Source organism: Natrix helvetica, assembly GCF_964273705.1.
Source record: "Natrix helvetica genome assembly, chromosome: 11".
In the NCBI taxonomy this organism is placed as follows: Eukaryota; Metazoa; Chordata; class Lepidosauria; order Squamata; family Natricidae; genus Natrix; species Natrix helvetica.
The window spans coordinates 21,633,411-21,656,296 of record NC_138562.1 but is presented as its reverse complement, the minus strand read 5'-3'; the positions used below and the strand labels follow the sequence as shown (position 1 = coordinate 21,656,296).

Sequence of the window (22,886 nt, the reverse complement as noted above, 5' to 3'; positions counted from 1 at the left end):
GAACATAATGGCTGCCCGGTCTCTTCTCAAAAGTCTCCATCACTCTGATCTCAATGATGTGGGAAGGATGCCAGATCCCAGCTCTTGCAGAGGTCCACATTGGCCAGTTAATCTAAGCAAGGTATGAAGGTTTATGAGAATCCAAAGGCAAGAACTCAATTGTTCGCTGCTTTGTGTAAATGCTGGAGCTAGATATTCCTGAAGTGGGGTTTTATCTTTCTACCGAAGACAGGAGGAGTCTTTTGATTTGAAGGTGCTAAGCAAGTCGGGCAAATGATGTATCACCCATCCTGGGTGGGCTGCAATCCTATTGCTCCGTGGCCTCATGCGGATTGTTTATTAATTTAGGAAATTCATGGTGAATAGTATTAGGATGACTATGATCAGGATTTATCACTTATAGCTTTTATGGACGCTGAGAGCTTAAGCACCGGAGACAAATTCCTCGTGTGTCCAACCACACTAGGCCAATGGAGAAGGCTGTCTTTCAACACTGAATTGCCTCCAGAAGCTGAGGAGGCTCTAACGCTGGAAGTTTTAAAAAAGGGATTGGAGAACCCTTTGCCTGAAGTGCTGGAGGGCAGGGATGACCTTTTCCAGACCAAGGGCCCAAAGCACACCCGAACCCCCAAAAGGCAATGCGTGTGTGGCCCCCGTGCACACACGTGCGAGACTTGAATACCAGCTGGCTGGGGGAGGCACGCATGCATACGTGGTGGAGCTGAGTTGGGGTGACGGCTAGCGTGCCCATAGAGGGCGCTGAGTGCCAATTCTGACACACATGCCATAGGTTCGCCATCACGGCTATAGGGTTTCCTGCGTAAGCAGGGGTTTGGACTAGAAGACCTCCAAGGACCCTTCCAACTCTTCATTCCAATACATTCCATTCTTTACTTTCTTATTCTATTCTTCTCTCCTCTCCTCTCCTCTCCTCTCCTCTATTCCTACTCCTATTAATTTAGAAAAGACAGTATCAGGAACAAATAAAAGCAAAGTTTTTCCTCCAAGCCCAAACACCCAGCAGAAAAGTAACAGGGCTTCAAAATCTTCCTAAAGGCCAAGAGGTTAGGGACCTTCCGTATCTCAGGATCCAGGTATTGCTGGAGGTGAGGTGGAGATGGGAGGTGGCCACAAGGAAGCTGAGAAGGCCTTTTTTCAAATAAAGTCTCCTTTGTAAAAACTTAACTAAGAACACTTGGTTAGCAATTCCAAAAATCACTTTTGTTTAGGAATGAGCAGCATGTAAGGTTGGAATTGTTGCACGAAGTTACCAGGTACCTCAAATACTATCACTTTTATAAATTAAAACTTTAAGTTTTAAAGTCCTTTAAAACTTTAAGAAAAGAAGCTTTGTTATTAATTCGTTCTGAATTGGCGAACCTCAAGGCTTTGCACACCCTTAATTAGGTGCTTCTGATATGTAAACTAGCTACTGCACCACAGAGCTAGAACGATGGCTACTGAGAGAAAAAGGAGTTTATCAATTCAAGTTTATCGGTCTCGTGTGACCTCACCCTAAGCAGAAAAGACAACAAAAACCACTCGAGATTTTCTGCTTGAAAACCAGTTTCACTTGAACCCTTTCTACGTTACCTCCCAAGAGTCTTTCTTAGCAGAAATAGGTTAAATAAGTAAAAAACAAAACAAAAAACAAATCAATATGTTTAAGTTCTCACCTGCTTCGTCATTTGCCAGACACAATCAATGAACTGTAGGAACATGGGGGATCTGTCAGCATCAGCGTGATCGTCATCTCCATGACCGACTCGCTGTAGGGGAGGAAAACAAAAACAAAAAGGGACTCAGCAAACCATTTTCAAGGGGGGAAAAACCAGCTGCTTTTTGAAAACCTGGATGATGGAGAATCTCCATAGACAACCCAAGTGGAATGTCTCTGCCGATTCTCAATTCACCCAAGTTCATGGTTGTCTCAAAGGGACTTTTTTTTCAAGACACAACTGGACTTTCTGGTTTTTCTTTGAAGACATTTCGCTTCTCATCCAAGAAGCTTCTTCAGCTCCGACTGGATGGTGGAGAATGGAAGGATTTATACTCCTTGCAGGCAGCTGGTCATTTGCATCCCTTTAGACAATCGTTGAGGCCACTTGGAAGTTTATCTGTGTCCTGAGGGTCACCTGAGTAGTGCAAATGGGTGTGAAGCCTTGGTGGAACTGCTGAAAGGATCTGTGTTGTAGACTGGAGGTAGATGGAGTTGTACCCCTCACTTTCTGTTGAGAGGGAGCTGTTCAATTTTGACATAGATGGCCCCTTTGACACAGACAGCTTCTTGGATGAGAAGCAGAACATCTTCAAAGAAAACCCAAAAAGTCCAGTTGCCTCTTGAGAAAACCCAAGAGGAAGTTGCTAAACCAAAAACCGCGAATGGAGATTGGCCTCCTTTGGTGAACCGTTTCCGCTGGCGCTTTGAAGTGACTGCTGCCCTCTTGAGTTTCCAGACTTAAATCCTTGAACGATTTCCTTTCCGTCTTGCGTGATGCTCACCATGGCAAAGCGATGCCCGAAACTCATCCATTCCTTCTCCAAGAGGACCTCGAAGCCTTTGATGGTCCGGTAGTAGCTGTCCAGCATGAGCATCGCCAAGGACGTCAACTGAGCGGTACGGTCCCAACCATCGCTGCAATGAATCACAACCGAAGTTTTCCCAGACTCAATTCTGTCAGCAATTCTCACAGCTCCGGCCAGAAGCATCTTTTAGAAAAAATAAGAAAAAAAAATCCAAGTTGAAATACAATAGAATAAGGGACCTTGGAGGTCTTCTAGTCCAACCCCCTGCTCAGGCAGGAAACCCTATACCATTTCAGACAAATGGCTACCTAACATCTTCTTAAAACTTGTCCTGTCTTCAGGGGCTTTGGAGAATAGCTTGACTCCCTCTTCTTTGTGGCAATCCCTGAGATACTTGAACACTGCTACCATGTCTCCCCTAGTCCTTCTTTTCATAAAACGAGTCACACCCAGTTCCTGCAACCGTTCTTCATATGTTTTCGTCTCCAGTGCCCTAGTCCTCCTTTTCATCAAACTGGCCATGCCCAGTTCCTGCTCATCTTATGTTTCAGCCTCTAGTCCCTTACTCATCTTTGTTGCTCTTCTCTGCACTCTTTCCAGAGTCTCAAGATATTCCAGGGCAGGGAAGTTCTGTTAAAAGGCATCTTGGTGAAAACAAACAGCAAAACTAAACCAGAGGTTTATGTTATGCAGCATTTTGTCTTTCGACAATCCTCAGTAAAAATGCTGCAGGGGATCAGCAACGGCTGCTACTAAATAGGGAAGCTTAGTGTCGTTATTGTGAGCAAATTCACAGACAGACTTTCCTCCATTGAAGACCAGGGGCTTTAGTTCAAACAATGAACCTTTGGAGTAGCTTTTCATTACAGGTAGTCTTCAAGGTAGGGCAGGAGTCGCTAACCTTGGCAACTTTTTAAGACTGTTGAACTTCAACTCCCGGAATTCCCCAGTCAGAATGGATGGCTGGGGCATTCTGGAAGTTGAAGTTCAGAGCTCTTATAAAGTGGCCAAGGTTAGAGACCCCTAGTGTTGGGTGGACTCTGGAATGCTCAATCTTCTAAAACAGAGATGTCCAACCTTGGGAACTTTAAGACTTGTGGACTTCAACTCCCAGAATGCTCTGACCCGGGCTTCCCCAAAAAGCACAAGGCAGAGTCCTGGTCCCGACAAAACCCCTTTTATTAAACAAATTCCTTTCATTCACATTCAGCCAAGGTCTGGCAAACAATCTTTCAAAGGAATATTTATGACCCCAGACCTTATCTAGCTTGGAAAGCTGCCATGTAAACACTTTCCCAATGAGGGGCTGTGCAAGGAAAGATTTGGCACAGAGTCTCTGGGATTCACGGACAGATCTCCACACTCCTGAAACAAATCTAACGACCGAACAAACAGTTTCCTGCAAAAGCCCCCTCCCTTTTCGCTCCTCTTTTATTTCCTATGGGAGGAGCCAAGCAGCTTCCACCTGTGGCTTTACTCCCAAGTCTACCCTGATTTCTGAGCTGTTATTAAATATAACCAATTTTTAAATAGAACATGTTATAAAGATGTAATGTTACTGGATGATATTGGGAAGAGCTAATGGAATGCCATTATGTAGTTTTGCTCTAAATCTGGAATATTTTATATAAAAGGACGTAAAAACAATTATAGTCAAATGAAGGTTGAGGCATGATGATAGTAATATATATATATATAAATATATTTGATTTAAAATATATGATTTGATATGAATTGTAGGTGATGACTGTGGAAGGGATGTACGGAAGTTTTTGTAAGCAATTGACACACTTTCTACAATTTGTAATGGAAAATGGTTTTGTGGGTTTTTTGTTTGTGTTTTGACTGTTTATGTTTATTCAAAAATAAAAAAAAACCTTTATAAAAAAAATAAAATAATTACTTTGATATAAAATCTTTCCTGACGGGAGACAGAAGACAGCCTACAGAGAAGCATCATATAAGCACGATATGATCCCACATTTCATCAATTACCCGTATGTATTCCAGCCAGTGTGTACTCTCCACGTTGGAAAGCCAATGGGATTCATCGATGGTGGGGTAAACGATTTCTTTCAGCTTGCGCAGCGATTCTCTCATCACGTGTATATTCGGGATTTCCAAGAAGATCAGTTCCACGTTGGGATAGGCACTTTCACTTTCGTAGCCTCCGCCTTTGGCCTGAAATTACAATGGGTTCCCATCACCCCTATGCATTAAGTGGAGAAGCAGTTTGGTCCAGTGGTTCAGGCGCCAGGCTAGAGACCAGGAAGCGGTGAGTTTTAGTCCTACCACCTCGGGCATGAAAGCCGGCTGGGTGACTTTGGGCCAATCACCAGGAGACTGGGAGTTCTAGTCCCACCTTAGGCATGAAAGCCAGATGGGTGACTTTGGGCCAATCACCAGGAGACTGGGAGTTCTAGTCCCGCCTTCTGCATGAAAGCCAGCTGGGTGATTTAAGCCAGTCCTGCTCTCTCTCTCTCTCTCTCTCTCTCTCTCTCTTCCTCTCTCTCTCCTCTCTCTCTCTCCTCTCTCTCTCTCTCTCAGCCCAACCCACCTTGCAGGGTTTTTGGTGTGGGGCAAATAGGAGGAGGAAGGAGTATTAAGTATGTTGACTGCCTCAAGTTATTTATAAAAATAATAAAGGTGGGATAAAAATAAAGAATAATGAATGCTCAACAAGTTGACATTCCAATAGAAACCAAATTGCAGGGTTTTTTGGGCTTTGCCGATGCTCCTTTAATCCCCCTCGCCCTCCTCTTCGGTGCCTCTCCTACCTTGTTGGTGTCGGCGACGCTGTTCTGCCTGGCGTCAAAGATGAAGAGCTTGTGCGACTGAGCGTTGGCGTCCATGATGGTCTGTAAGTACTTCTCGTCTTCTTTGCACTGTTTGTCGTTTGGTCCGATGAGAGGCTGGCTGCATCGGGTGAGGGTGGCCTGGCTCTCGGGGTGAATCCAGGACAACACCTGGATTAAGAGGGGGGAGGGGTGGAGGATCGGGGTGGTGGTGGTGGAGAGAAAGGAACTTACAAATAAAGCTCTTGCTGACACTCACGCTAAATGGGATGCATTAACCAATGGGAAGCAATCACTGTACAAAAGAGCAAGAACAGAATAACAGAGCTGGAAGGGAACTTGGAGGTTTCTAGTCTGACCCCCTGCTTAGGCAGGAAGCCCTACACCACTTCAGACAAATAGCTGTCCGGTCTCTTCTTAAAAACCTCCAGTGTCGGAGAACCCACAACTTCTGAAGGCAAACTGTTCCACTGGTTAATTGTCCTCACTGTTAGGAAATTTTCCCTTTAATTCCAGGTTGCTTCTCTCCTTCATTAGTTTCCATTCATTGTTTCTTGTCTGCCCAGTCGGTGTTTTGGAAAATAGCTTGACCCCCTCCTCTCTGTGGCAGCCCCTCCCTCAACTATTGGGAGACTGCTACCCTGTCTCCCCTGGTGCTTCTTTTCACTAGGCCAGCCAGGCCCAGTTCATTGTGCAACCGTTCATTGTTATGTTTGAGCCTCCAGTCCCCTCATCCTCCTGGTTGCTCTTCTCTGCACTCCTTCCAGAGTCTCCGCATCTTTTCTGTACTGTAGTGACCAAAACTGGATGCAATTTTCCAAGAATAGCGAAAAACCCACAGACAACTATTTTTATACAACTCTGCCCACTTAAAACGCCTGGAAGACCTATTACATCTCCTCCCATTCTTTCACTGAGCTGCTTGACTTTTAGTGCTAGAGTCTCCAGGTCCTTGTATTGTCAGCTATCAGATTAATTTTATTAGCACAGCACAGGTTGTCCATGTTTCTTGATAGAGCCGTGGTGGTGCAGAGGTTTGAATGCAGCATTGCAGGCTAATTCTGATCACTGCCAGGAGTCCGATCCTGACCGGCTCCAGGTTGACTCAGCCTTTCCTCCTTCCGAGGTGGGTAAAACGAGGATCCCGATTGCTGGGGGGCAAGAGGCTGACTCTGTAAACCGCTTAGCGAGGGCTGTGAAGCCCTGTGAAGCGGGATATAAGTCTATTGCCTTGCTGGCTAACTCTGCCCACTGCCAGGAGTTCAATCCTGACCAACTCAAGGTTGATTCAGCCTTCTGAGGTGTGTAAAATGAAGACCCGGATTGTTGGGGAAAAGAGGGTGACTTTGTAAACCGCTTAGAGAAGGCTGGAAAGCACTGGGAAGCGGTATGTAAGTCTGCTAAGTGCTATTCTTTCTCCACTTATAAAACCCAGCACATCCTCTTTCAATACAGCTTTCCTTAATATAAATTCAGCCCATATCCTTGAGGAAAGATCTGGTTTATAATTAAGCATTCATGAAAACATGTCAGTTATGGTACGAGGGTGCGATGAAGTTTGATATCAACATTCTGAATCTCAGCCTTACTGGAACTCTGCCTTTCGCTCTGAATGCAGCCACCCGGGAGACGTCCTCGTCTCTGACGCTGCTTGGCACAACAAGAACGGCGGGATATGTGTCACAAAATTCATACATGCTGTTAATTTTGGATATTTTCCAGCTCTCGTTGGGTAAACCCTTGAAAACAAAACATTTTTATATACATCAAACTTCGATCATGAGAAACCGACTGTAGGAAGCAAGGAAGCAATCGTAACCAAATTGTTATAAATAATTCGGTAGAGTATTTTTATTTTATTAATTACGCAAATGCAGTATAATGTTTGGGAACACAGCAGGCAGGCAGCTTAAAGTTTAAAATTCCTGGTGCGTATATTAAACAGGTAAGACACCTGTTGTTTTCCCTATTCTTAACGTATTGTATTAACGTGTTATATCCATTTAGCTTGATTGCATACTGTAAACAACCCTGAATAATTTGGCAGAGAATTGATAGTCATATACATCATATACAGATATACATTTATGATTATTATTTTCCTATAGGCACAGAGAGAAATATTCTTTGGGCCTCTATGTATCCTCCAGATGTACTTTGTATTCAAACCATTCAAGCCATAATATCTGTATGCACCTTCTGTAATAAAAGGTTACACGCTCTACATGATATGTCCACAGCAGGAGTGGGATTCACTTACTTTCCCTACTGGGTCACAAAATGTGAGCACTGGGGATGTGCCTTTGGCGAACAATGGCCTAAGAGCCAGTAGAGCCAGGGTGGGGCCACCTACGATTTCTGCTACCGGTTCGGGCGAAGCACTCCAAACCAGTAGAATGCCACCTCTGGTCCAGAGATGCTTGATAGTGAAATGGGCGGCCCATCAATTTAATAAATGAATAAAATAAATAGGGATCTATTGATCAATCCATCCACATGGTTTCCACTTCACAGGAAGGAATGGAATTAGCTTCCACACTGATTTTACTGTGAAGTAGCTAGTACTTGGATGAATGAAAAGACACGCACACTTACTAGATGAGTTTTCACACTTTAAGTTGACAAAATATACTTGTAGTTGAGGATTCCTTGGTGCTCTCTGAGCTTGGTGGTTTTCTTGCAGAGGTTTCATTCCCAAACTAGGTAACATCATCAGTGCTAGTCACCAAGTTACCTAATTTGATAATGTAACATCTGCAACCAAGCTCAGAGAGCACCAAGGACCCCTCATTCCAACCCTCAGCTATAAATATTCTTCCTCATACTTGTAGTTGTGTCTTCACAAAGGAGGCAAAAGAGCCTCAGAATCTCTTTGAACATCTTGGTTCTTACCTTGAGGTTCTTCTGCCTTCTACCTCCTTTGTGAAGACCAGGGGTGAAATGCCACCGGTAGTAAAAAGAAATCCTGGAAAAAGGTTCCGATGATCAGCTGTGCCGCGCAATTTATATTCGCTAGAAATCCGGAAATCCTGCTTTCCAGCTAATCTAAATCGTGGGGCACAGCTGTTCCCCTCCCCCTCGCTGTTCTACTTACCGTTGCAGACTCAGAAAAGGCTTCTTAGCGCCTGCAGTGCGCATGCGAGCGTGAAGTGAACCGGTAGCAGACTTCAGAGCATTTCACCCCTGGTGAAGACACAACTACATGTAGGAATACCCATGAATTTGAGTAGAGATGTTTGAACAGCCTGGTGGAACGTCTACCTAACTCCAGGTAGACGCCTTGTGAACATCTTGAATCTACCTGAAGCTGGGTAGACCTTCCACCTGGGCTCTTCAAACCTCTCTACTCAAATTTATGAACAGTCATCCCTTCAGCCGTCACCTCCAAACGCCTGGTCAACAATTCCACAGCCTCTCCAGGATGAAGAAACTGGACCTTCTCTACGGGACCAAAGAATATAAGGGCGAGGGAGCATGGCACCCTGTTTATTGTAGATGTGCCTGTGTATATATGCCGGATGCTCGATGTTGGACGGCACTTCAAAGGTGAAAATCAACCAGGCTCACCTGTCTTTTATACTCTGCCACCGGATCGTAAACCTTCCAACCGTTAGTAGGAAATTTCTCTTTGTAACTGAAGGCAAAGAAGGGCTGAAGGCAGAGAAGGAAAGAAAAGCCAAAAGTCAGGGCCACTGAACTTCCATCTCCTCCTCTCCACAGCCATCTAGTTGTGAGAAGTGAAAAGGAAGCTACGTGACAGCAAACTAGCTACCCAGACTCATTTTTCATATTATAGGTAGTCCTCGACTTACAATAGTTCATTTAGTGACCGTTCAAAGCAGTGGTGGCTTCCGGCAGCTGCCACTGCCGGTTCGCTCAGGGATGCACCATGCACGCAGTCATGCGCAGTACAACAAAAACTGCACTGCGCATGCGCAGAAGCCAAAGACCAGATGGAGGCGCCTACGGCTGTGGCAGGCCTGGGTGTCTGCCAGTTCCAGCAACTCAGGCCACCAAGCTATTCCCCATCCGGCCGAACTGGTCTGAACTGGTCAGAGCCCATCACTGGTTCAAAGCCACCACGGTGCTGGAAAAAGGGACTTATGACTACTTTTCACACTTATGACCTTTGTCATAAGCTCCATGATTAAACCCCGTGATTAAAATTGAGACGCTTGGCAACTGGCTCGTACTTATGACCGTTGCCGTGTCCCAGAGACACAGGGTCCCTTTACTTTACTCTACTTTAATTGGATTTGTTAACCGCTCCCTCTCCCCTAAGGGACTCCCCTTTTGCAAACTTCTGACAAGCAAAGTCAACGGGGAAGCTGTTAACAAGTGGGTCACTGCCGTGATTCACTTCACATCTATGGCAAGAAAGGTCGTAAAATGTGGGCGAAAATCACTTAACAATGGTCTTGCTTAGCAACAGAAATTGGTGTTCAATGAGGTCATCAAGTCGAGGTTGTAATTGACTGGCACAACCCAGTCCCATTCCTCCCTCCCTCCCTCCCTCCCTCCCTCCCTCCCTCTCTCTCTCTCTCTCCATTCCTTTCTTCTTCCTCGTTTCGTTTGCTAGGGAAGAACTTTTCCTTCAGGCTTACCAGGCCGTGAGAAAGAGGAAATGCTCGCGTAATCAGGTTCTGGAAGACCTCCAGTCTCTGCTCTTCCTGTTTATAAGCAAGCCGCAAATTTCTCATATCCTGTCGAAAGATATCTTTAGTTCTGACGGGTTATATATTGAAAAAAATTACAGCACGTTATAGAAATTTAAGCATTTTGCATTGTTGATTCTCTGTTGTGACCTGCCAGAGGCCAGCAGAGTTGGCAGCAGATTTGGACAGTGAGGAGGTTGGGGGGGAACCTGGGCCAGTCCTGGACTCTGGGGAAGGCTCTGAGGAGGGCTCTGCGTCGGAGGCAGAGAGGGGGCTGAGGCCGTCTGGCAGTGATCAGGTGCCTTCGGAGCTAGACAGCAGTGGAGCCTGTTCCCAGTGTGTGTTTAATAAAAGGGGTTTTCTCGGGACCAGGACTCTGCCTGTGCTTTTTGGGGAAGCCTGGGTCAGAACATTCTTGCTAGAGAAAATCAGACTTAATTTATGTTTTGGGCACAGTAAAATCCCATCCTACACTTTTGTTTTCGAGGACAAATAATTATGAGCAGCTTGGGAAAGTTGCTTCTCAAATGGGATCCCAACACACAAATAATTGATAATTGATTGGAGCCTCCCAAAACAAGGAACGGGCAACATCTCCCCAACCAAAGAGAACCTGCCTGGCCTTCTCTTCTAAGGTGGAAAAAGCAGCACATGAAGTTGAATTTGGATTACTCGGCAGAAGAGAGTTATTTGCACTCAGGACTGAGCGGGTCCTTTGTGCTCTCTGAGCTTGGATGAACTTGGATTCTGGCAAACAGAGAGCCTCTTTCTTGTGCGGCTTCGCAGGATTCCTTCCTAATGGCTTTTTACCTTTTCTACAATGAAACACCTTAGCAGAAATTCATGGATCTTTGACTGTTTGGTCAACTGGGGAGTTGGGGAGAACCCTGTACAGAAATAAAAAAGCAGCATTTTTTTTAACCAAAGGTGCTTATTTCAGGAGGTAACTGGACTTTCTGTTTTTTGTTTTAAAGACGTTTCGCTTCTCATCCAAGAAGCTTCTTCAGCTCTGACTTCTTGGATGAGAAGTGAAATGTCTTCAAAAGAAAAAACAAGAAAGTTCAGTTGCCTTCTGAAAAAAAAGCATCTTTGGGACAACCGTGACCTGGATGACTGAGAATCTCTACAGACTTTTAGCTATACAATTTGGGATGAAGACCCTTGGAATCGTATGGGAATAGGAATGGATTTCCAGAGAGAAAAAATTGAGACTGCAGGAACCATTTGCACCACTCAGGTGACCCAGAGGACACAGATAAACCTCCAAGTGGCCTCAAGGACTCCGTAAAAGGATGCAAATGACCATCTGTCTGCAAGGAATATAAATCCTTCCATTCCCCACCATCCAGCCAGAGCTGAAGAAGCTCCTTGGATGAGAAGCGAAACGTCCTCAAAAGAAAAAACAAGGAAGTCCAGTTGCCTCCTGAAGAAAAAGCCCCTTGGGGACAACCGTCACCTGGAGGGCTGAGAATCTCTACAGGCGTCCAATTCATACCTTACAAACAATCTCGATGCCGCAAGAATTGTCTCCGTGGCTCTGCACGCCAATCTTTTCCACTCTACTTATTACTCCAAGGGGAACGTTGAGGACAAAATGCGGATCCTGAAATTTGAATGAAAAAAATAACATTTGTTTGTTTTTTAAAATACACCCATGAGTAAATATTTATCACCTGGGACAAGATAAAATAATTGTTGTAGGATACGTTAGCTCACTGTGGGCCTTTATGCTTACTTTATACCTACATAAATTTCTGGTTGCAAAAAGCGTGAGAGCAGGAAGGCTCTAGAACGGGGTTTCCCAAACCTGGCAACTTAATGTGGCAGTTGATGTTTATGCACAGCCAAGTTATAGCCACACTGCTCTGGAAAAAAGCCAACGCAGTTCCAGGCTGCATCAACAGAGGGATAGAATCAAGATCACCATGTGAAGGGTGAGTACCACTTTATAAAGCCCTGGGAAGGCCACACTTGGAATACGGCATCCAGTTTTGGTGGCCACGATGTAGAAAAGATGTGGAGACTCTAGAAAGAGTGCAGAGAAGAGCAACAAAGAGGATTAGGGGACTGGAGGCCAAAACATATGAAGAACGGTTGCAGGAACTGGGTATGTTTAGCTTAAGAGAAAGAAGGACTAGGGGAGACATGATAGCATTATTCCAATATCTCAGGGGTTGCCACAAAAAAGAGGGAGTTAAACTATTCTCCAGGGCACCTGAGGGCAGGACAAGAAGCAATGGGTGGAAACTAATCAAGGAGAGAAGCAACTTAGAACTGAGGAGAAACTTCCTGACAGTTAGAACAATTAATCAGTGGAACAGAAAATGCCTCCAGAAGTTGTGAATGCCCCAACACTGGAAGTCTTTAAGAAGATATTAGATAACCATTTATCTGAAATTATACAGGGTTTCCTGCCTAAGTAGGGGTTGGACTAGAAGACCTCCAAGGTCCTTTCCAACAATTCTGTTCTCTTCTCCTCTCCTCCATTCTTATTTCCATTCCATTCCCTTCCCTTCCCTTCCATATATTCTATTCTATTCTATTCTATTCTATTCTATTTTACTCTAGTCTATTCTAGAAAGAAAATGCATGATGTGCAATACAGAACAAAGACTCACCCTCTCAACATTCTTGAAATACATTTTGTAATCGGTCACTGTCAACGTGCCACTGATGGCTCCGATGAATGGGCAGATATAGACCACATCTTTAGCTGAGGAAAAAGGTGACATTTTATTAGTGCTTACATCCCTTTATTGAAAACTCTTTCGTGCAAGATATGATCTCTGCTTTCAAATCCCGATTTGAATACAGTCTGACGGGTGGAATAAACTCCCTTTGCATAGCAAGGTATAATAAAGGATTTTTTAAAAAAACAATCTTTCTCGGCCCTTCATTTTACAGCTTCACATTTTTGCAATAGAAAAGTAAAATAAAGAAAGACCAAGCTATGTCAATTTTAGGAAATGCTAAAGGCACAGGGATTCCCATTTTAAAAATTAAATGTTTTAAGCACAGATGATGTCTTAAATTTTAATTTTATACAAAATATACACACATACACCTTCCCAGTCAGTATATAATCCATACAAAGTGAGAAGGATCAACTTCTTTGATGGATTGAAAGCACCTGGTACAATCCTTAAATAGCTTTTTAAATTTCCTCCCACACAAGTTGCTTTAGACTACAGAGTTAGTAGGTAAACATCCTTCCAATAGCTTTATCACCTGTTCTCAAATCCCCCCCCCCCAAAAAAGATGATGATATTAAAAACAAGTCATCCGGATGTTACTGCAGAGCAGGTACAGTATGATAGCAAGTATTGTGCTGTTACACTTTCATTATTGAGCAAGAAATCTCCAGGGAGGGAAAACTTTAATACCTATGGACTTCAACTCCCAGAATTCCCCAGCCAGCCAGATTAGGAAAATAGAAGATGCATTACAACCAGTTCACCTTTATCCCAAAGGTGCTTTTCCAAAAAAACAACTGGACTTTCTTAGGTTTTTCTTTCGAAAACGTTTCATTTTTCATGCAAGAAGCTTCTTCAGTTGAGCTGAAGCAAAATGTTTTCGAAGGGAAAAAAATAACAAGGAAGAAAATCCAGCTGCCTTTTGGAAAAGCACCTTTGGAAGAAACATGACCTGGAAGACTGAGAATTCTCACATGCCTTATCTTTGATTTTTCAATGGTGTCATGCCTGCAAGCCATCTTTTCTTTTTAGGTTTCAGGCCTGCCACACTCTCTACTGTCTATTTTCTATTGTGGGAAAATGGGAGGGGGGATTATGTGGAATATGCAGCCATAACAAAATTCTTTGTAGAAAGCCAAGGTCATCCTTTGTCTTTGCACCTCTGCACCTGATTGGAATTGGATGGGTGGAACTGCTAGCCTGGCAGTGGAAGATGGACTTGTGGGTGTGGGGGAAAGATCTGGAACTTTCAACTGGGTGGGGGAAACCGGGAAGCTTTCAGATTCGGGTTTTCCCAGAGGTGCCAACGTGGCTCTCTTCATAAATTGGAACTTTGAGAAATCCTTTGCCTCGGACTCTGATTTAATTTTGGATGCCATTTGGAACCCTGACAAATGGATTTTGAAAGAGGAAAAGAGATGTGGTACCCACATGCAGGTCAGATCACCAACGTTTCATTTCCAAATATTGGAAGACCCCCCCCCTCCCCAAAAAAAACCCCAACCCTACAACAAAGCATTGGGATGAAACTGCTGAGCAGTTAAGTATCTGCGGGATTAGACTCAGACATCCATCTCGCGGCTTGCTTAAGTCTACGTTAATTCGTAATTAAAATTCTTTTCAGACGGAGTCGCCTTTTGTGCTCAGCGAAAGCCCCGCTTTGGGTTGGAGGGATTAAGGCTGCAAAGATGAAAATATCGCAGCCGCGTTGGGGAAGATATCGAACGACAAGGGAGACGCTTGCCTGAGACTTCTTAGCCGCCAAGAAGAAAGTCTACGGCCGGGAGTCTCCCTTGAAGGGGTCTCACTTACCAATCGCTTTGATGGACTCTCCGGGAAAGAGAGGGGCTTCCTCCATCTGGGCCAGCTTGTTCCCATCCCTCAGGGCCTGGCAGAGATCCAAAAGGGGAAAATTCAATTTCAGGTCTCACTTTCTACAAGCTTTCAAAGTGGAAAAAAAACCCCACTGCAAGTTTCTTTGGCTAGAAAGTTACACAAGCCGCACAATTTACAGTTTTGTACTGGGGGGGAGGGGGAGGGGGAGCAGACACTTGTTTGCAGACAAGGAGCCAGGAGATCACAGGATCCTGCCACTCGGACACTAGTCCATCGCCTGCTACTCTGCTTCTGCAAAGGATTGGGCGTGGCCGATCCGGCTCACACGGGGCGTCCGCGGAGTGGGATGGGGAAATCTGAGGAACCGGGGGAGGGGGGGGGAGAGGCTGAGGTTACAGACGTGGTTCGTCCCCCTGTGAAGATGAGGGTCCCTGGAGGTGAAGGTTTAAGAAGGGATGGATTCCCAAGCAGGAGGGGGGAGGGGATGGAGATGGTGACCCAGTGGCTGATCCCAGACCTCTCCAGCTTGATCAAGGCAGAGTGAATCTGTCCAGGTTCTACGGAGCATCCGTGATGCTGGATGGCTTTGATCTTGACGACAGGCAGACGAAGCAATGAGGGTTAAGCGGCAAAACACTTACGCAAAAGTCGGACTGATTATCCCAGGAGCCTGTCCAGAGGGGGGAAGGCTCCAGTGAGGCTTAGGGCAGGGATGGCGAATCTTTTCAGCACCAAGTGCCGAAACTGGAATGCACACGTGCGCCAGGAACCCTAAGATCAGCTGGCTGGTGCGCATGCACGCTCCGGCCAGTGGGCTTTGGGCAGGCGAATGCGCACCAGCCAGCTGCTCTTCTGCTTTCCAGCGCTCCGGTGCGCACAAACACCAAACTGGAAGAGCAGCTGGTGATGGCCCGCGTGTCCACGGAGGGGGCTCTGCCTGTCACCTCACCATGGGCTTAGGGAAACGGAGGAGGCGGCGTTGTAAGCCAAGCTTGGCAAGTCTCCTCACCTGCTGGAAGTGTTAGAGATCACCCAGGTACTGGAAGGCCACTCCTCTTTCAGCCCTGCTTGCGTTAATCGCGGCTCGAAGAGGCCAGGATGCCCACTTAATGGCATCAGGTGGCTTGGACAGTGGAGGAAGGGACGTTTTGGTGTCCCTGAGGGCAAAATTCAAGCCCCCGTGGCCGTTTTCTCCACCTCGTGGCTATGGATAACCCTCGACCTGCGACGGTCATTGAGAACCTTGAATTCTCCGCTGCTAAGTGAGACGGTGGCCAAAGGAGGTCTGCCCCCCTTTTGCCACCTTCTTCATCCCAATCGTTAAGTGAATCTGGCTTCTTTGTGGTCTTTGCTTGTCAGAAGGACACAAAAAGGGGGTCACGTGACCCCAGGCGACCGTCAGAACGGAGTCGGTTGCTGAGCGGCTGAATTTTGATCATGTGACCATGAGGATGCTGAAATGGTCGTTAAGTGTGAAAAAAGGTCACAAGTCTCTTCTTTTTCAGAGCTGTTGTTAACTTTGGCCGCTAAATGAATAGTTGCAACTCGAGGATTACCCCCTCCTGGAAGGTTCAGAGCCCCTGGGGAAGAAGAACCTCCCCAGCTGAGCATCGCATCCTTGGCAGGAATTCATTTGCCAGCTCCCTGATGGGGAAGCCACAGCACGCAGGACAGAGGGAGCACCCAGGGCCCTCTCTCTGGGCAGCCACACCGTGGGCAGCTGCACTTCCGGGTTCCGTAGCACACATGTGTGCGGGCCAGTTGGTCCAGTGTGCATGCGCACATGGTCAGCCGCTCTCTTCCAGGTTCCAGCATGCGCACACAGGCCAGCCAGGTCTTCATGCATGCGCGCGACAGAGACCAGAAGTGCAGCTAGCAATGGTGAGCACGCGCACACAGCCGGGGAGTCCGTCATGTGCAAAGACCAGCTGGCTGGCACGCATGTGTGCGGCAGAACCCAGAAGAGAGTGGCTGGCTGCGGGCTCACCGCACCATCTGGCAACCTGGAAGTACATCTGGCCGCCATGTGCATTGGCCAGCTGCTCACTTCCGGGTTTTGGTGCTCTGGCATGTGCTAACACGCATACAGCACGCACACACGCACACACACGCTCCTGTTTTGGCACTCTGTGCCAAAAAGGTTAGCCACCCCTGTGGTAGGTTCTTCAACCCCCTGCGCCCGTTTCACGCCCTCCGTTTGTTCAGCTGGAAAGGTGAACAAAAAAAGGCCCCCCGTTGCCCCGTGGAAAAACACCAGCTCTTAAAGTTAGGGAATGAAATAGGAGTATAAATATATGAACCTGATCGAATCCTGCATCAGAAGGATAGCCATTGCCTCCATCCTGAATCTCCTGATTTGCAAGGTTGCAGCGAGTGGCAAGCAGAAGGAAGAGGAGGGGGGAAAAACATGCACAGAACAAGGTGAAAGGACAGAATTCTTTTCTTTTTTATTTTGCAAAAAAGAGACAGTAGATACTTCAACCTCAACATCAGCTTTTTTCATACCTTTCCCCAATCGAACGCATTAAAAGTCTCCAGGTGGCACCTACGAAACTGGCTGCTTTGGTTAAAACGAAAGAAAACGGGAAAAATGCAACAAAACGAAAGGAAGGAACAGGAGTGCATGCATTTCTATCCTTCTAAGAGAAAAGCCTTAATCTCACAGAACACCAAGTACACCCTGGTCCTTTCGACACGAGAAATCTTTTAACCTCTCAAAATATGAAAAAGGCAAAATGCAGAGGATAAAAGCAGCCAGCATGCTTTAAAAAAACGACAGAAGGAAACTGATCAACAGCACATTTTGGTAGCAGAAACATACCATGCAACAATCGGAAGATCAAACAATGGCGCTTCCCTTCCCTCTCTGCTTCCATGAAAAGAATTGTTTTTGCTAAGAATGCTACGAAACTGTCTGGAATCTGCTCATGAGCACAGAGAGAGATTTAGGTGAGAGTCAGGGAAATGGGCCATGCCAGGGTTTGACTGCAACCGGTTTTGGTCGCCTGATTAAAGTGTCAGTTTGAAAGGGTTCGGCAGGTATACAGGATCTCCTCCCAGAGTTGGGCAATCCATAGAATGATGTTAATTAAGTTGGTGTTTCTCACATACCTTTGAGAACGTCTGGGTCAATTGATACCTCCAATCTTGTCAACTTTTAAGACTTGTGGACTTCAACTGCCGGAATTCCCCAGCCACCATGGGAATTCTGGGAAGTGAAGTCCACAAGTCTTCATCGTGCTAAGGTCTCAGAGCCAATATGGTGCAGGGAGCTTTGAAAGGATTCCTGTAGAGCAGGGGTCTCCAAACATGAATTTGGACAGAACAGGAATTCTGGGAGTTGAAATCCACAAGACCTCAGTTGCCAAATTTGGAGACGCCTGCCCTACAGTTGCAGAAAGGGTGGTCTTTTTGAGCACACCTTTCTCTCTCTCTGGCTTTGGATGCCTCCTTATTCTGTCCGCCTTTGACTGTCTTTGCTTTGACTGCCCACCTACATCCCCACGTTTCGTTCCGGAGTTAAAGGACTGGTTAAATTCCCCAGCTTTTCTCATCTAGGTCCCTTTCATTCGGAAAGCAGGGTTCAATTGACCTTCAAACCATCAGCAGCCAACCGTCAGAAGATTACGGTAGATTGCACTTTATAGAATATTATTTCAAGGAGCAGAACTGAGCTGTTGTGTCTTAAGTCTCGTCTGTCACAGATGAAGGTATAGAATATAGTAGAAGATCTGGCACACAAAAAAAATAAGAGGCAGCTAGAAAGGTTTGGCTGAACGCTGAGCAATCAGATAGGGAGACAAGGGGGAAAATGCAATATGTAACTGAAAATAAAATCCTCGCCTTTCACAAATAAAAAACTTAAAGCCATGTTTTCCTGGCAGTGGTTTTTCATCTTGATATTTTATTTTAAGGTTCGCTATAGGCATCACACTTATTATATGGTTACAGGTCTCATTATAAAGCAGGGAAGGAGACAGTAAACTGTCCAAGTTGGTGTTATTTTCTTTTTATGCATTTCTTGCTTGTCTATTTGATCATTTGAAAGAGGAAAAAAGAGCCCTTCTGGGGAAAGGTGAGCAGAGCAAAAAGAAAAAAAAAATCATCTATGGAGATTCTCCATCATCCAGGTAACGGTTGTCCCCAAAGTGCTTTTTCAAAAGGCAACTGGACCTTTTCTTTTGTTTTGCCTTGAAAATGTTTCGCTTCCCATCCGAGAAGCTTCTTCAGAACCAAAGAAGCTTCTTGGATGAGTAGCGAAACGTTGGGGGTTGGACTAGATGACCTAAAAGGTACCTTCCAACTCTGTTACTCTGGAGCCTTTTGCCAAGGAACCTGGGGACACCAAAGGAGTCTGTTTTAACAATTGAGGAGCCATGCCCCTGGCTATGGCAGTGATAACCCCCTCAGACCCCTGAGTTAGACTCCTTCTCCGAAGAGTTTGACTATCAAGCGTGTGTAAACTGGAGGCGTGGATTGGCCTCTTGTTGACACCCAGACTAAATTAAGGCTTTCCTTAACTTTTCTTCCAACCACTCGAATATGCTGCCTGCGTTACGGCTGCAAAAATTATCTTCTGCCGTCTGCAGCATGTAAGCTGGGACCCATTTTGCCAGAATTAATAGGATAAAACCTGTTATTCCCCTGCTTTTCCAACGAAAGTTAAAATATACTCCTAATCTGGTTTATACTGTTCGCGAAAGCACCGGCAGGTACATACTACGGTTCTATGGCAAACGAGCTGTGACGCTGCATAGGGAGATGGCCCAGCGCCTTGAAAACAACCAGGTAGGAAGTCAAGAGAAGCAAACACCAAAGCCACATCAAGTTCTGAACACAACAGGAAAAACAAAACAAAACCACAAAACAGGTCAGAGTCTACTTGCTGATAGCTTGCACATATATTCTTACCCTTATGGTGGGCTTCCTGTACACCTGTTAGTTAAAATACAGATATTATCCAACGAGTTATAGACTGAAGTCCTGATTTTAGACAAAGCCATTTCCATTTGTGGAATATCTTCCATTAATTTCTTGAAGGAGGTGACAAAAAAAATATATCAAGAGGACCAGAAGCTTAAAGAAGACCAGAGAGTGAAATCTTTGGTCAGCAGAATTGGGATAATATGGTGTTTCCCTGAAAATAAGACTGCACTTGGTCTTATTTTCGGGGAGATCTTATTATTTTTGAGGTGCAGGAGGCGGCGAGCGTGGTCACCTTATGGCTGCTGCTGTGTTGCATAATTTTGGAGGGAGGGCTTATTTTTTGGGGGGAGGGCTTATTTTAGTGCATGAGCTCAAAAGCCCGATTGGGCTTATTATCCGGGGATGTCTTATTTTGGGGGAAACAGGGTAGCATTCAAAATATGCAATTAATTCACTGATTTTTTTTAAAGAAAATACTGTCATTAAAACAAAAAAGTAAGGTGTGGATTTTAACATGGATGCACAAATAATTTCATTCCTTCCACATCTGTTATTCTCAGGAAACAAGTACCACTGAAATATTCAAATTTATTTTGCATAATTAAATAATAATCCACCACTAGAGGGTAGCCAATAATCTACCACTACTAGGTAATCTCCTGAAAAAAAAATTAGGCCACTGTTTAAGCCTTGATCGTTTCAGTCAGGTAATTAATTGAACAAGGCACATCCAAAGTTAGAACTAACATTTATAGTCTCCATGCTATTCTACCCTTGTGTATTTATTTATTCTTTATTATTATTTTAATAGAATGTGAGAAGCAAATACAATGTTTGACCCGGATTGGAGACAGTTCTCCAGGAAGTTAGCAAAAGATATTCCTTCGAGTTCTCAATGGGAAAAAAATTGAATAAAGGAAAAACAAAACCTAGGATATATGGAAATTTAACCTCCAATTCCATCAGTCAATGTAACTGCAAAGACAACTTCTATGTCCATATTGTAGTTAGTTTGAAAAATTTTTTAAACTTACCTGACCATAAACAAACAAAATATCAATGAAGAAACGGGGGGGGGGGGGGAAACGGGAGGGGCGGAGGGGGGGGGACTCAGATTTTTTTCTACAACAGATCCACCCATATGGAGAAGCTATGTTAAGTTCTTCCCTTGCTGGTGATATACAATCTTTATATTCCCAGCACAGGAACAACCCAAGTTTAATGGTATTTACTGGACTGTAAAACACTATTGGGAAATTAGAGGTAAGTCACGGGCACAAACAATAGCAAACGTAGCTCAGTTGCTGAGTACCCAAAATGTGTTCACAAGGTTGAGGAGGGGGCGGGACACCGTTGTGAGAACCTTAAATCTGGATCATAAGTACTTGTTTGGGGGGGGAGGGGGCTTTCTGTCACAACTTCAAACGGTTGCTAAGCAACTGGTCGTAAGTTGAGCACTACCAATAACTGCCCCCTTCCTGTGTTGCACAGTTAGTCCTCAACTTGCGGCCCCAACATTTCTGTTGTTAAGTGAGGCATTTGCGAAGTGAGGCATTTTATGAACTTTCTTGCCACCGCTGTTAAGTGAACTGCTGTGGTTGATTAGTTGTTAACCAGGCTGTGTAGCGAAGCCAGCTTCCCCATTGACCGAAGGAAATCACGTGACCTTGGGATACGGCAACAGTCGTAAGTACGAGCCAGTTGCCAAGCACCTCAATTTTGATCACGTGGCCATGGAGGAAGCTACAAGGATTGTAAATGTGAAAAACTTTTAAGTCACTTTTCCACGGCTGTTGTAACTTTGAATGGACACTAAATAAAACTGTTGCAAGTCCAGGACTATCTAGCTGACATGCATGACAATTTGATTGCTTATTTAGTATCTTATGACTACCACTAATGTTTTGTAGTGAACATATTTTTACAATGACTATGATTAATGATCTATCACTATTGTTGTATGTACAATGAGAGTTTATGGACCGGACACAAATTCCTTGTGTGTCTTGGCCAATAAAGAATTCTAATTTCTATTTTAGTTTGAAAACTCTCAGTACCACTGATGAGGTGCATTAAATAAATTAAGATTAAAAACTTACCCGATATTCCCTGGGTACGTTGTCCGAGAGGACAGATCCAGAAATCTGGCTAGAGATCGTAGCAGCGATGAGTTGCTTGCACCACTCAACATGGGATCCTGTAGGGCTACAAAAGGACATGCAACATGTGATTTGACTTTTAAAAAACTCCTTTGTATCTACACAGGTAGTCCTCGACTTACAACCGTTGGTTTAGTGATCCAAGTTACAAGGGCACTGAAAAAAAGTGACATTTGTCACATTTACCACTGTCACAGCACAGTCCTCCTGGTCATGTGATTAAAATTTGGACACCTGATTCATATTTATGACGGTTGCCGTGTCCCGGGGGAGGGGGGGCACGTGATCCCCTTTTGTCAATGGGGAAGCCAGATTCACTTAACAACGGTGTTACTAATTTAACAACTGCAGTGATTCGTTTAACAATTGTGGGTGGAAAGGTGGTAAAATGAGGCAACACTCACTGTCTCGTTTAGCAGCAGAAATTTTGGGCTCAACTGTGGTCGTAAGTCGAGGACTACCTGTACTTATTTTGTGAGCTGCGAAAAGGGCAGCAGCGTTGCAAAGTGAGGATTTTTAAAAGTTGATGCAATTTTTTTTAGCACTTCTCCCCTCCCCCCCAACTGTCCATCCTGCCCCCCCTCAGGGAATGGCCCTTTCCCAGCCCGGCTGGACTACAAACCCCATCAGCCACCACCCCAAAAGGAGCTGTCAACCACTTGGACCACAAAGCCCCCCCCCCCTTTCCTCAAGGCAACAGCAACTCCAGGCTGCCTGGGAGGGGAGAGATGGGGACCACAAAGCCCATGTTGCCCAGGGGCCCAATTCCACCCCTCCCACCCGTTGCTCTGGACTACAAGCACCCGCTCCCCTTCCTCAAGGCAACAGCCGGGGACGGGGGGACGGGGGACACGGGACCACAAAGCCCATGTGACCCAATTCCAGCGTTCTCCCTCTACGTCGACCCCGGGGGGCAGGACGACAAAGCCCATGCTTCCCCGCCCGCGCCAGAGGAGGGCGACTCCGGCCAGGCCAGGCCCGTCCGCGCCCCATGGGCTTTGGAGGGCGCGCGCAGGCCCGGCTCTTCCTTCCCGGCCTGCCTCACCTGTCGGCGGGCTGCTCCGTGCCGGGCGAGGGGGCCGAGGGGGCCGTGGCGGCCAAGCGGGAGGGCCTCCGGGCAGGGCCTCCGGCCTCCAGCGGGCCTCCTTGCCCGCCGCCCAGCGCCGCTGCCGTCCCCGCCGCCCTGCCGCCTTCCATGTTGGACGCTTCCGCGCCGGAGCCCGCCGAGCAGGAGGGGCCGCTTCAGCCTCAGCCGGTGGGGGGGGGAGGGAGGGCGGGGGCACCAGAGGGGAAGCG

At 45.8% G+C, this 22,886-nt stretch overlaps 1 protein-coding gene across 3 annotated transcripts in view; it reads right to left on the bottom strand.

Annotated features, from left to right (window-relative positions):
* MTMR1 (myotubularin related protein 1) overlaps positions 1–22,850 on the bottom strand; it is a 32,449-nt gene extending 9,599 nt beyond the window's left edge. The window contains exons 1-13 of one of the 3 annotated variants that reach the window (XM_081963808.1): positions 22,636–22,850; positions 21,531–21,636; positions 19,417–19,440; positions 14,482–14,557; positions 12,595–12,689; positions 11,472–11,579; positions 9,926–10,024; positions 8,889–8,972; positions 6,911–7,060; positions 5,304–5,492; positions 4,522–4,707; positions 2,503–2,709; positions 1,677–1,769 (exon numbers count right to left, since the gene is read on the bottom strand). In XM_081963808.1, the coding sequence (XP_081819934.1) occupies positions 1,677–1,769; positions 2,503–2,709; positions 4,522–4,707; positions 5,304–5,492; positions 6,911–7,060; positions 8,889–8,972; positions 9,926–10,024; positions 11,472–11,579; positions 12,595–12,689; positions 14,482–14,557; positions 19,417–19,440; positions 21,531–21,636; positions 22,636–22,787 (1,569 nt within the window). In that variant the 5' untranslated portion in view covers positions 22,788–22,850. Of the gene's footprint in view, positions 1–1,676; positions 1,770–2,502; positions 2,710–4,521; positions 4,708–5,303; positions 5,493–6,910; positions 7,061–8,888; positions 8,973–9,925; positions 10,025–11,471; positions 11,580–12,594; positions 12,690–14,481; positions 14,558–16,805; positions 16,857–19,416; positions 19,441–21,530; positions 21,637–22,635 lie in introns of all 3 variants that reach the window. The other 2 variants (XM_081963807.1, XM_081963809.1) reach the window with 2 other exon arrangements.
* Positions 22,851–22,886: the final 36 nt, after the last annotated feature.